The sequence below is a fragment of the Vitis vinifera genome, chromosome 18 (genome assembly GCF_030704535.1).
Source record: "Vitis vinifera cultivar Pinot Noir 40024 chromosome 18, ASM3070453v1".
Taxonomy (NCBI): Eukaryota; Viridiplantae; Streptophyta; class Magnoliopsida; order Vitales; family Vitaceae; genus Vitis; species Vitis vinifera.
Window position 1 is genome coordinate 21,113,861 of NC_081822.1, and position 13,569 is coordinate 21,127,429.

At 34.5% G+C, this 13,569-nt stretch overlaps 1 protein-coding gene across 1 annotated transcript; it reads left to right on the forward strand.

The window, feature by feature from the left end:
• Positions 1 to 512: 512 nt before the first annotated feature.
• LOC100855027 (laccase-15-like) lies at positions 513 to 3,481 on the forward strand. The gene is made up of 6 exons (XM_059735026.1): positions 513 to 681; positions 932 to 1,083; positions 1,346 to 1,590; positions 1,682 to 1,810; positions 2,116 to 3,066; positions 3,199 to 3,481. The coding sequence occupies exons 1-6, from the start codon at positions 580 to 582 to the stop codon at positions 3,327 to 3,329; spliced, it is 1,710 nt and encodes a 569-aa protein (XP_059591009.1). The 5' UTR covers positions 513 to 579; the 3' UTR covers positions 3,330 to 3,481.
• The last annotated feature ends 10,088 nt before the right edge of the window (positions 3,482 to 13,569 follow it).

The following is a 13,569-nucleotide window of genomic DNA, read 5'->3' on the forward strand; positions in this document are numbered from 1 at the left end:
TCCTTCTCAAAGCAGCGCTGACTTTTTCCTTCCTACCAAATACAAAGAGAAAATCTTGACTAATCTTGATAAGGTACTGTATATATGCGAGGTCAAAGTTTTAAAAGTATTCTACATGTAAATTTATTCTAAAATAATGTGTTTGATTAATTTCTTGGTCAATTCTCAAAGTCAAACTTGTATTTTGAATTAGAAAATTCAAGAGATTCTAAGAAACTCGTCTTCAGGCATTTGGTTTATTTAAATTTTGGTAAGTGATCAGATATCATACACAACCTGCTTTTTGAAGTGGTCCTGCACATTGAAGTGGTCCTGGAAGAACATTCAAAACCAATACACATTCAAATTACTTCTCTTATATTGATACGCGGCGAGGAAAATCATCTTTCATGTCGAGAGAAACCAGCTGTTCAGGTTTCACCAATTCTAGTTTTGGTTCTCTTCAGCCAGCCTCTATAAATACCTTCAAGAATTCATCTATTCATGTCAGAGAGAAGATAAGTCGTGCTTATTAGAAATAGTAAGAAAATTGAAGCACTTGTGTTTAGGACAAGAGAAGAGGCTTTTATTCCAAAGAAGATGTGGCTGATCATGAAGGTTTTCCTCTTGCAAATTTTAGCATTTCTACTTTTTGGTGGTGGCATCCATTGCCAAGCTTCAACTCGTCGGCTTACTTTTGTGGTAAATACTATATATGATTCTAGCCTTAATGCCAACTTCTGATCATAATATTTAGGGAGCAGTATGGCTCTCATTTTCCACCGTATGATCCTCATGGAGTCTTCGGGTACCCTGGTGTTGTTGAGTCGCTCATGCATGCTATCAATTTCTAATTGGTTATACTCTTGCATGAATGGATCGATGCAACTATTCATACATGTAATATTTCGTTTGGGATGAGGTTACATGGTTAACTTTTAATTGGTTGCAGGTGAAGGAAGCTTCATATACAAGGCTTTGTAGCACCAAGAACATCTTAACAGTAAATGGACAATTTCCAGGACCAACTATATATGCTAAGAAAGGAGAGACGATCATTGTTGACGTTTATAACAGGGGAAAAGAAAATATCACCATTCACTGGTAGGTCCCATGCATGTCTCAAAGAAAGATAGTGGTTGGCAGCATGCCTGCATGGCATACATTCTTTTATTTCTAAGTGGGGGCTACAATGTATTGCTTTGCAAATAAAGTCAAATTTAAAATAATATTTTAGGGTTATTTGCATCAGTTCCATTGAAATACAGTTGATGCCTCTTATTACTATGATAATATGCTGCTACATGCCATCTTTTGTTAGTCCAAAAATTAGTGCTAGTTTTAACGTATAGTTATTGTTTTGCAGGCATGGGGTGAACATGCCTAGATATCCATGGACAGATGGTCCCGAGTATATCACACAATGCCCAATTCAACCAGGGTCAAAGTTTAGCCAAAAGATCATCCTTTCCTCCGAGGAAGGCACTCTATGGTGGCATGCTCACAGTGATTGGACCCGAGCCACCGTTCATGGAGCTATAATCGTTTATCCTAAGAATGGAACCAAGTATCCTTTTCCCAAACCTAATGCAGAAATTCCCATCATATTAGGTATAAGTGTAGTTACTTTTAAAGGTTAATTTACATATCATGAATTAACCAACAAAGTGAAATCTAAATTATTGGACTTGTTGAAATGCAGGACAATGGTGGAAGAGTGATGTGAATGCGGTTCGAGATGAAGCGCTTGCAACTGGAGCTGACCCCAATGCCTCTGATTCTTTATTGATAAATGGACAACCTGGTGATCTTTTTCCATGCTCAAAATCAGGTACAAATTAAGTTTAACTTCACATTTTAAAATTATACACGATTTCATTTTCTTGTATGTTGACCATATTACTTTTTCTTATTAACATCAACATATTTAAAGCTTAATGCTAAAAAAGAGGAATATACCTATAAGGATGGTAGAGCCATGATTTAACACATAAGAAAAGGCTAGTCCGAATATAATTTTGAACTATGGAGCCAAATTTACACCCTTAATCACTTCATAATTGGTGGATCCTCATGGAAATTTTTCTTTTTCTTTTCACTAGTCATAAGTATAAAAATTTCCCTTTTTAATTGCAGGCACATTCAAGCTAACGGTGGATCATGGAAAGACCTATCTACTTCGCATAATCAATGCTGCCTTGCACGAGGCTCTCTTCTTCTCCATTGCCAAGCATAAAATGACAGTGGTTGGAACAGATGGTAGCTACACAAAACCATTGACACGAGATTATATCACAATATATCCTGGCCAAACCTACGATGTCTTACTAGAAGCTAACCAACACCCGGATCACTATTACATGGCAGCTAAAACTTATTCCATTGCCCCGGCAGCTCGTAATTTTTTTGACAACACAACCACCACAGCTATTGTACAGTACAAGGGATACTACACTCCATCTTCACCTCTCTCCTTGCCTTATTTGCCTACATACAATGACACAAATGCATCGGTTCAGGTCATGGCTGGCCTCCGAAGCTTAGCAGATGCGGAACATCCTTGCAATGTCCCATTGAGCCCGAGCACTAAACTGATTTACACTGTTGGTATGAACTCGTACCTATGCCCCAATAATTCATGTGCAGGGCCCAATGGGACGCGGTTCTCTGCAAGTATAAACAACATAAGCTTCCAATTCCCTACAATTGACATACTACAAGCTTACTATTATAACATTAGTGGTGTATATGGAGATAAATTTCCTAGTGTTCCAGAACTGGTGTTCGATTTTACCACTGATATTATTCCCTTAGAGTATCAGACGCCGAAAAACGGAACAGAAGTAAGGGTGCTTGAGTATAACTCCACAGTGGAGATTGTTTTTCAAGGGACAAACTTGATTGCGGGGACACACCACCCCATGCATCTCCATGGATACAGTTTCTATGTTGTTGGATGGGGATTTGGGAATTTCGATAAAAATAAGGACCCATTGCGCTACAATCTGGTGGATCCTTCCCTTCAGAGTACCATCTCTGTTCCTACGAAAGGTTGGGCTGCAATCAGATTCGAGGCATCCAACCCTGGTATGTTGCAAGCACTCATGTGAATTTTTTAAAAAAAAACCCTTGAAATTGCCAACCTGCATACCAAGGAAATAATTTTTCTTAATATTGCAATAAGTTAGGTGTAATGTTGGTATATTTTCTCTATTGCAGGAGTGTGGTTCATGCACTGCCATGTAGAACGCCATCAAACTTGGGGCATGGAAACTGTGTTCATAGTGAAAAATGGTAAACACTCGGAAGCTCAAATGCTACCTCCGCCATCCGACATGCCACCATGTTGAAGCTGCGAAGAATTAACATGCCAAAGATTTCATTGATTGTTTTCATTATTCAAATTTCATTATTTATTTTTTGTTCAAAAAAATTGTAGAATATTGTAAAGTTGTAGAATACTGTGTTTGGATTATTATATAATTTGTCAATTTCTTGGATTGTTAAAAGTCTACAAAGATAATGTTGTAGAATAATCTTTGAGATATGCAATGGTGGAGTTTGCCATGGAAGTCTTGATTTGACAACTTTTGCCCATTCCAATTTTATTCAACATGATAAAATATCATGTTGTATTAGAAAAGTTTGAAATTATCTTTCATTTGACATTTTTTACTTATCCATATTTTATTCCAATTCCATACAAGGTTAGGTATCATAGTAATAATTAAAAATTATAAATGATATATTTTAGATTAATTGGATTATTCAAATATTTTAAAATTAGACTATGATCTAAATGGATACTTGTGAAAAAGGTCATGAAATGATTTATTTAATTTTTACTTTTACAACTCAAAATATTTTGCAAATAAGAAAAAAACTTTTTGAAGTCTTACACAATTGAGATAAAATCAGTTTTTTTTTTCTATTTATTTATTCCAAATTAAAACAAGCACTTTTTTCTAAATTTAAAATAATTGATATATAATTTATATTTTTACCTCCTATTTTAGTAACAATATCACAAGACTACACTAACAGAAAGGAAAAGAAAAAGAAATAAAAAATAAAATATCGTCCATTTCCATTCCATGGGGACAAATTGAGTCTAACCGCACACTAGAGGAACTCCAAGTCTATTTTTTAGTGATTTAATTACTTTTCAACCCTCATTTTTTTTTTTTACATCAGAGTACATACTTTCCCGCTTCGTGAAATTTAAATAACTAGTAAAAACAAATCATTTTTTATTTTTGATTTTTTAAATGTAAGTTAAAAAAAGTTTTGGAAATTATTTTTAAGTGATTTTTTTTTTTCATTTTTAAAAGTGATTTTCAAATATATATATATATATATATATATATATATATATATATATATATATATATATATATTATTTGGATTAGCTTTTAAGAGTTAAATAAAAGTTTTTGTACCTATTTAAATATATTTTTTAAAACTTATAACTTAAAAAAAGGTTTCATGTAGAGTCATAAAAATGTTATTTCTTATAAGAATTTTATAATTCTATTTTTGTTTATATAAGTTCTTTTATGTTTAATAAAACTTTTGCAATATCAATATTACCCGCCCCTTAAAAATTATTACTTTAATTTTGATTTCAATTTTCAGTAAAAGAAAAAAATATGAAGCTATCCCAAATTTGACCTTACTATCCACCTAATTAATTTTTATAAAAAAGGTGTTACTTTTTAATATTTAGAAGAGCTTTTATTTATTTATTTTTAAATCACTTCCAAATGAAATTTATAAGAAATAAAGAAAAAGTTTGCTTCAATATTAGAAAGAAATACAAGTTTTAAAACATGGATTGAAGCGATTATAGAACTTTGTTACATGGAATTTTGGAAAATTTATTTGAAGATAGTATTTTAAAAATTGAAATTTTCGGATTTTCGAAAATTTATTTGAAGATGATATTTAAAAAAAATATTTGAATTTTGGAAATTAATTGGAAATGGTATCTTAAAAAATTAAATTAAAATTTTTGGAATCTTGGAAACTTTGGAAAACTATTTGAGAATAGTATTTGAGAAAAATGGAATTTTAAAGAGTTATTTGAGAAATAAATAAATAAAATAGATAAATAAATAAATAAACTTTAACATTAAAAGAAGAAATAAGCAAAAAAGAATGTGGCTACTGCATGGTGCGCTGGGACCCACTTGCCATATATGTGACCATTGCCATATATGAGTATCTAGGACCCAAAAGTCACCCAAACGCCCACCAAAGACAATCAATTGCAATAGCAATGTGAAATGCTCGTGGGCTGGGACCCACTTGCCTAACAGACCCATTCCCAGTGCTCTCTGGTTGGAACCACTACTTATTCTCAATATCATATACACAAAGGTTGTTGATAAATCTCTTGTCGACGAGGCCACCAAACACGACGATCTTAGATTTTTCGATATTTACAGCAGCGTGGTCGTTTAGAGGTTGAGGAAGAGTCCCAAGAAAAATCAAAGGGAGATGCTCGAACCCAATAATGCATTTTTGTTCCTACTCTCCTGCTCTCTCTCTCCCCTCCTTCTCTGTAATTTCTCTCTCCACTTTCTGCAGACTTTTTTTTTTCCAAACCTCTCTGAAAACCCTTCCTCTAGACTCCTGTAGTCTTTCTCTTTTTCTTCTTCTTTTAAGACTTCCCACAAGACTCCCTTTTCCCACAGCCCCTCTCCTTTGCTTTTCTCTCAACCCCTTGCTCGGTTTTCCTTCTTTTTCTGTTCCTTTTTCAAAAACCAGTTTTCTGCCACTCCTTACTCTATTTTTCTTTTCTTCAAATCTGAATTCTCTCTCTTCTTGTTTTTCTCCTCTTCAAATCTGAATCCTCTCCCTGAAAACCTTTCTCACTTCTTCCAGACTTCCTTGGCCTTTTGATTTTCTTTCTTCCCTTTTAAAATTCCCCACACTGCTCCATTTTCCATAGCCCCTCTCGAAAAACCCCAGCCTTCCCCTTTTTCTTTGAAACTCCTTTTTCCCACGTATTATTTTTCCCATTCATTGTTTCCACAGCTCCACTTTTCCATGCGGCCTCTTTGATTTCCTATGGTGCAGCCTCGGTTCTTTGGTTCAGTTCCCTCCCTACACTTCTTAACTTGACAACCTTCTTGTTGCATTTTTGAGATTTCTCAAACTCCCATACAATAAATAAATAAATAAATAAGAGCTACAAAATAAAAACCTTATAATAAAAAATAAATAAATCATGCCAATTTGGAAAAGAAAAATAGAAAATATCAATACAGGCATATATGAGAAAAATCTAAGAATTAATTCTTGCTATAATAATAATAATAATAAGATAAGATCACTAATCACATGCAATTTTCTTAAAATAAATAAGTAGATGAATAAATAAATAAAATAAGAAAAATAAATAAATAAATATCAAATGCATATAATTAATAATCTAAATATTGAACTAAAACACAAGAAAATAAAAAATTCATCTTAAGCAATCAAAAATCAAAATCAAGCCAAATACCACTACAAGGAAAAAGGTATATGGTGACATTTATAACGAGTCACCATAAACATAGGGTGTCACTACAACATATCGTCACCTTCTCCACTGACACCATAGAGGGTACCAATTGGTGACGTATTTGGAAGTGACACCAAAGTAGATAAATGGTGACCCATTCGGAAGTGACACCATATATTTCTAGTGATGATAGGGTGTCACATTAAATACATCATCTTTGAGTTATGATGTCACATTAAATGTATCACCTTTGAGTTATGGTATCACATCATTGTAAATTGTTGTGGAAGATATGATTGGTTTTAGTTGTTGATTTTTGTAATGCTTATGAATTATTAAGATTAACCTGTTTATATTTTGTCTATAAATATAACAATTATATTATATTTAATTCTTTTTTCTGTAATGTTTTTGGAATAACTCATAATACATTGATCATCTAATAATATTTGTATATCAAATGTTCACAAAAGGATAGTACGTCCAACATATCAAACCCATCAAAACTAAAAAAGAAGAGTGAATACATACCAAAACATGATTTAGAAATGTTAAAGATCCCAAGATTCATGTATACCTCCATTTCATAAGCATAAAACCGGCTAACCATAAAATGACATAGAAGTCCCATCTAAAAATCTAAATTTCTTAATTGCAATTAAAGTAACGTTTATGTCCTACAATGTATGACATAAGAGTTGCATTTAAAAACCCAAAATCTTGTTGCCTTTTTCTTTTCTTTTATTCTCCATTTCACCCTCCCAAGAGTGTGTACCTGCATTTCAAAATTTAATGAGTTTTAGAGATTTTTATTGAAGAAAATAAACATGGATCTATGTTATCATAAATGAACAAACCTAAGAACTAATTTTTTTTTTTCAAATAGAAACATTATTCAAAGAATAAGCATTACTATACAATACCTATGGAAAAATTCAAGTAGTAGCTAAGGGACTCACCATGCATGGTGATCATGATGCATCAACATGATTCATGATTAGTTGTAGCACAAAAGTAGCCCATTCTCCTCTAATTTCATCGAATTCTACTTGAGAATATGTTTTTTTTATCACCAAACTGAAATCAAATAAGAAAATAACATTAAAATACATAACATTTGGAAGTCTAAAACTATGTACCATTCATTAAATAAGTAATACCTTTGAAGCAATAATTGTAGGATAAAAAATTATCTCTTTAATGAATCTCATAACAAAGTAGCCACATTCGAACCCTCCTTCTTGTCTTGGACACTAATCGATCAATTATAAAATAACATTAGTACTCACATATATAAATGGTGCAAATGCATAAGCTAATGTGTAAAGAAAAATTTTTGGATGTCACCTGCACTAGTTGCTAAGATGGCTCCCTCTTAGATGTTTTCTTTGCAGGTATTTGAAGAGCCCTATGTAAATAAGTTCAATGGGTACATTTTTAAAATAGGTAAATGTTATATGTTTTAATATATATAAATAATAAAAAAATGTGTTTGAGGTGAATGTATTTTTTTATTTAAAAATAATATTATGAAAAATAATAGGAAGAACTTACATGTTTACGATATCCTTTAAGTCCTCACATGGTTTGTGATGCATAGGGTCAAGATAGTGGACTATCATTTTCCTTGGCTCAAGCACTACCTAAATATAAACCCTTTAAGTCCTCATATCCATTTCTATTAACAAAATATAAAAAATTTCCAAAACTCAACTACTTAAATATAAAAACAAAATCAAATAAAATATCTAGCTAATTGGATTTTAGAAACTAAATAAACTATAAATAAACTAAATGTAAAAACTAAATAAAATATCTATGCTCATGAATTAATTGAAGAGGATAGAAAGACACAGAGAGAACATGACTATGGTTATGATTTCCATCTTATCATCTCCCGTCAATACCACACATGCCCATTTTAAGGTTGGACACTACTTTTGTTGCTGGACTTGGAAAGAGAACTTCAAAATTGAAAACATAGATAAACGCTTATGTAAAAAAAAATATATTAAATTGAAAACATAGATAAACCCTTATGGAATTTTGGAAATTACTTGGAAATGGTATCTTAAAAAATTAAATTGAAATTTTGGAATCTTGGAAACTTTGGAAAACTATTTGAGAATAGTATTTGAAAAAAATGGAATTTTAAAGAGTTATTTGAGAAATAAATAAAAAATAAATAAATAAAATAGATAAATAAATAAATAAACTTTAACATTAAAAGAAGAAATAAACAAAAAAAAATGTGGCTACTGCATGGTGCGGTGGGGGTGGCGAAATGCCATCGCCGACAAGGTTCACATCATAAAAAACCTACCCCGGAGCTAGGGTGGTCCTGACAAAGGTGGCCAAATGTACGCTGCCCATGCCGTCCAAAAAGGGGAGTCGTCGCAGCTGCCGGTGGGACAATAGTGATGTAGGGTGATTAGAAATGTGTCAAGTGACCTAGGAGTGTACCTAATGGGCCAAGTGCATCTAAATGCGCCTAGGGTGCCAAAGTGGGCCTAAGGTGGTGCCTAATGGGTCACCAGAGAATTATTATAAAGTATCAAACAAACATGTAATAGGACATGTGCTAGTAGAACAAAATAGAGGGTCTACATGTCACGATTAGGTCAATGCATGTAACTTTAAAGGTGGAGTGTAAATAAGATCACTGTGCATCTGACGCCCTAGACATCTCTGAATGAATTGGTAGCAATCTGTCTTCATGGTCAACCAAAAGTATCTAGTCCTCATGATCTTATATGTCCTCCCATGTGTCGTCCACAAACTCTCACATGAACCTCTCATCACTTTATCGATAGAGGTACGGTCTAGACATAATAGTAACATGCCATTAGCTAATCGTCTGTACAATGTCTCATCACATATCACAAATCTAGTGGTCTACTGTCTCAAAGCTCTCTTATCCTTAGTTGTGGCTACCTTAGGGTATGTGTCGAATATGAGAAACTGATAAATGTCATAATACCAAGTAAAGTCATCATGAATCTCTACATCATCAATCAAATAACAATATGCTGGCACAATCCTCGACTCTATCACCAATGGACAAATAACAACATAAATAAGAATGTCAATCATAGAAGTTAGGGTAGTTAAGGCATCAACAAACTAGTTTTGCGCTCTTGGCATATGGGTGTATCTTAAATCCTTGAACCTCCTGACCAGTAGCTCTAAGTAAGCATGATAATGTCTGAGCTTCACATCCCTAGTCTTCTAGGTGCCCTAAATTTGTCTCAGTACCAAGTTGGAGTCCCTATATATTTCTATTTGTCTAATACCCAACTCTAAAGCTGTCTCCAATCCTAATATGCAAGCCTTGTACTTGACTATATTGTTCATGGTAGGATATTGATTTGGGAATGTCAAAACAACAGATCTCGGAATATGATCACCATAAGGGGATATAAAAAATACTCTTATCCCCTATCCAAAAGGGTTGGCTGCACCATTAAAGTACATACCCCAACCTGGTAGTCTAGTCACAATAACAATCCCTTCATCAAGGAAATCATCATCTATAACTCCACTATCTGAAACTAGTAATGAAGCCAGGTGACCTGCAAAAACACTCCCTTTGATAGACTTTTGAGTAACATATTGAATATCAAACTCAGTCATGAGTACTAGCCATCTCATCAATCTACTAGGTAAAGCAAGCCTATCAAAAAAATATCTCAAGTGATCCAATCGAGATATCAAGTGTGTTAAATACTATGTCATGTAATGTCTCAGTCTCATGGTAGCCCATACCAATGCCAAGCAGAAGCGCTCCATCAAAATGTATCTCATCTCATACTCTAGCATCCTCTTACTCAAATAATAAATGGCTCGCTCTTTGACTAGATCATCGAGCTGAGTTAATATGCATCCCAAAGCTATCTCTAAGACAGACAAATACAAAAGGAAGGTCGACCTAGAGTAGGGGGTTCAAAAATTGGAGAGGATAACAAATACTCTCTAATCCTCTCAAAGGCACACTGACAATGATCATCCCAAATAGTAAGGTGGTTCTTCCTTAAGAGTCGGAAGATGGACTCACATATGTTTGTCAATCTAACTATGAATCTACTAATGCATTGTAGCATGCCAAGAAATCTCCCAATCTCTTTTTCGGTCCTCAATGTAGGCATCTAAAAAATGGCTCTAATTTTCTTCGAGTCTGCCTTTATGCCTCTCTCACTAACCATATATCCCAATAATTTCCTAGAAGTCACTCCAAAGGTGCATTTCTTGGGATTTAGTCTCAATCTGAATTGTCTGATCCTCTCAAAGAATCTCTCTAAGGCTACTAAATGATCTGCTCTATCCTATGATTTCACTATCATGTCATCTATATAAACCTGAATATCCTGGTGCTCATGTCATGGAAAAAAGTGGTTTCCATTCTTTGATATGTAGCCCCTACGTTCTTCAACCCAAATGACATCACCCTATAACAATACACGCCCCACTCAATGATGAAAACGGTCTTCTCCATGTCCTCTAGAGCCATCAAGATCTGGTTATACCCTGAAAACCCATCCATGAAGGATAACAATGAATGACTAACTGTGTTATTGACCAACATATGAATGTGAGATAAGGGAAATTCATTCTTAGCGTTGTCCTTGTTGAGATCTCTAAAGTTCACACAAACTCTGACTTTGTTGTCCTTCTTAGGAACGAGGATGACATTGGTCAACCACTCAGGATACTCTACTACTAATATAAATCCAACACTGAACTGCTTTTGGATCTCCTTTTACCTTCAGACTCCACTGAGAGTGTAATCGCCTCAACTTCTGCTTAACTGGTCTAACATGTGGCAAAAGTTGTAATCGTTGTTGAACAATAGAAGGCATGTCCTTAAGACCATGCAAAGACATCTAAGTATGTCCTAAGTAGCTGCACAAGTCAATTTCTCTCATATGTGGACAAACTCAATCCAATCTTCAATTCTCTGGGCTGATCTGGTGTGCCAAAATCAACTTAGTGTCTCCTATAGTAGGTGAACCCTCTAATCTATGGGAATGGAATCAATAGCTAAAATAGAGCCCTCATTTAAATCATGTGGTATGGACTCATCATCTAGATCACATACATAGGATGTAAATGAGCAAAGTGCATGTACGGTAACATCCTCATGAGAAGTAGTCAAATATTAAAAAATGCTTATGTCCATATATGAAAAATCAGTAAATACTTCATCAACACATGAAACAAAACCCGAAAAATACATCAAAAGAATGGACTAAGTCCACAAAGTCGGACACTACCACCATTGGGCTAATAGTGCCCTCAAGTATATCATCTATAAGAGAAACATCAACATCAAATAAATCTAAAATGGGTCTAGTCTGGACAATGTTGAAGATCTCGATGGTAGAGGCCTTGGATGTGGTAGTTGGAGTAGAAGAATCGAGTTGAATGGTATCAAATGTCTAGCTCAAACTCATCATGGCTATCTCATCCTGGTAGTCATTTGGTAAGTCAACTTCATCAGATATGTCTAGATATTGAAGTAATGGCTCCTGGCGACCTATCTCCTTATGAAAACAAAGTGACATCATGTTGGCATGATCTAGAGATGGATGAGCCACCATTACTGAGGTGAAAGTACTAGGAAATATATCCGTCAACTAAAACTACTGAAAAAGTTCCTTAATTTGTTGATCACCATCAGATTTACCAATAATACCCTCCAATGTCAAAGTCATCTTAAAAGCGCTCACAAAATAATATGTCATAGCCATCATGCATGATTGGAGTGGGTAATCAAATGGTATGTGAAGTAACCGGGCTCTAAGCCTCTGTCTGTGTAGATATGCTATGTATTGATAGTCTGCCTCTATAGGTGTATATCCTAAACCGAAGGGTGTATCATGACTCATAGTAGTTATAAACTCACTGATGCCATGTTGTTGTTATCCCAATCCCAAACCAGGAAGATAAAACATGTCTCTCATCATACTCAAAACAATGGTGCCACTATGGCAATCAAAAGGCAAAGGTACATGATCTTTGTGAGACTTCTTAATAGTCACAATATGAACCTCATCAAATGTGAAACTAGTAAAAAATAAGTCATCCTCACTATGGTTGATTTATAAAACTGGCTCAAAGAATGAAGAAATATCTCCATTAGACTATATGGTAATGACTCTGTCCTCATGTATGAACTTCACCTTCTGATGAAGGGAAGATGGTATGGTGCTAGCTCGATGAATCCAGGGTTTGCCCAATAACAAGTTAAAGGATGTAGGTATCCTCAAAACCTGAAATATTGTGAAGAATACAATTGGACCAATCTGTAGCTCAAGTGTCAATGTGTTAAGGACCTCCGTCTGTGTGCTATCATAAGCTCTAACAGACTGCGTAGATAGCTCAAAATTTGACAAGCCAAACCCAAGTGCCACAGTAGTAGCCAAAAGACACACATTTAGGGTGAAGCCATTGTCCAATAGGACAGATGGAACTCGGTGCCCTGAGAAACCAATAATGATATATAAAGGTAGGGTATGATCTAGGCCTCCAAGGGTAGGTCATTAACAGAGAATACAATGATACAATGCATATAGCTCTATCAATAATCAACATGTGAATCAAACTGTTTAGAGATATAACAAACTCAACTCTGGTCTGACTTAGAGCCCTAATCAATGCATCTCTATGAGTAGTAGAAGAAGCTAGCAAACTCTAGATAGAGATGCGAGTCTGTGTACTCTATAACTACCTCATCATCTCATCATGCTCTTATATCACGACATCTCTAGATCCTATGCCCTTAAATGGTCTAGTCTCTTCTAATGGAGGTTGAGTCACTCTCTCACCACAAGTGACTATATGGACATCTAGATCAATAATCTCATTAGTATCCTAAGGCATCAAAACAAAGAAAACCATAGCATCGTGGCCAACAACTAAGTCATGAACTGGGATAAATTGGAATGGAGGTCTATTTGGGATCAAACTAAAAGGTATGTGTGGACCCACATTTCTCACATGTGTCCCCACTCAATCGGCAAGACTCGCTTTTATTTAGTGAATTTTTTTTTTTAAAGTTGGAGTCGCCACTTATTTTATTT

Excerpts from the sequence above, each read along its gene's own strand:
- LOC100855027 (XM_059735026.1), top strand. The coding sequence starts at position 580 with ATGTGGCTGATCATGAAGGTTTTCCTCTTGCAAATTTTAGCATTTCTA. Across the intron at positions 1,084-1,345 it reads GAAAATATCACCATTCACTG|GCATGGGGTGAACATGCCTA; the intron begins GTAGGTCCCATG and ends ATTGTTTTGCAG. Across the intron at positions 1,591-1,681 it reads AGAAATTCCCATCATATTAG|GACAATGGTGGAAGAGTGAT; the intron begins GTATAAGTGTAG and ends GTTGAAATGCAG.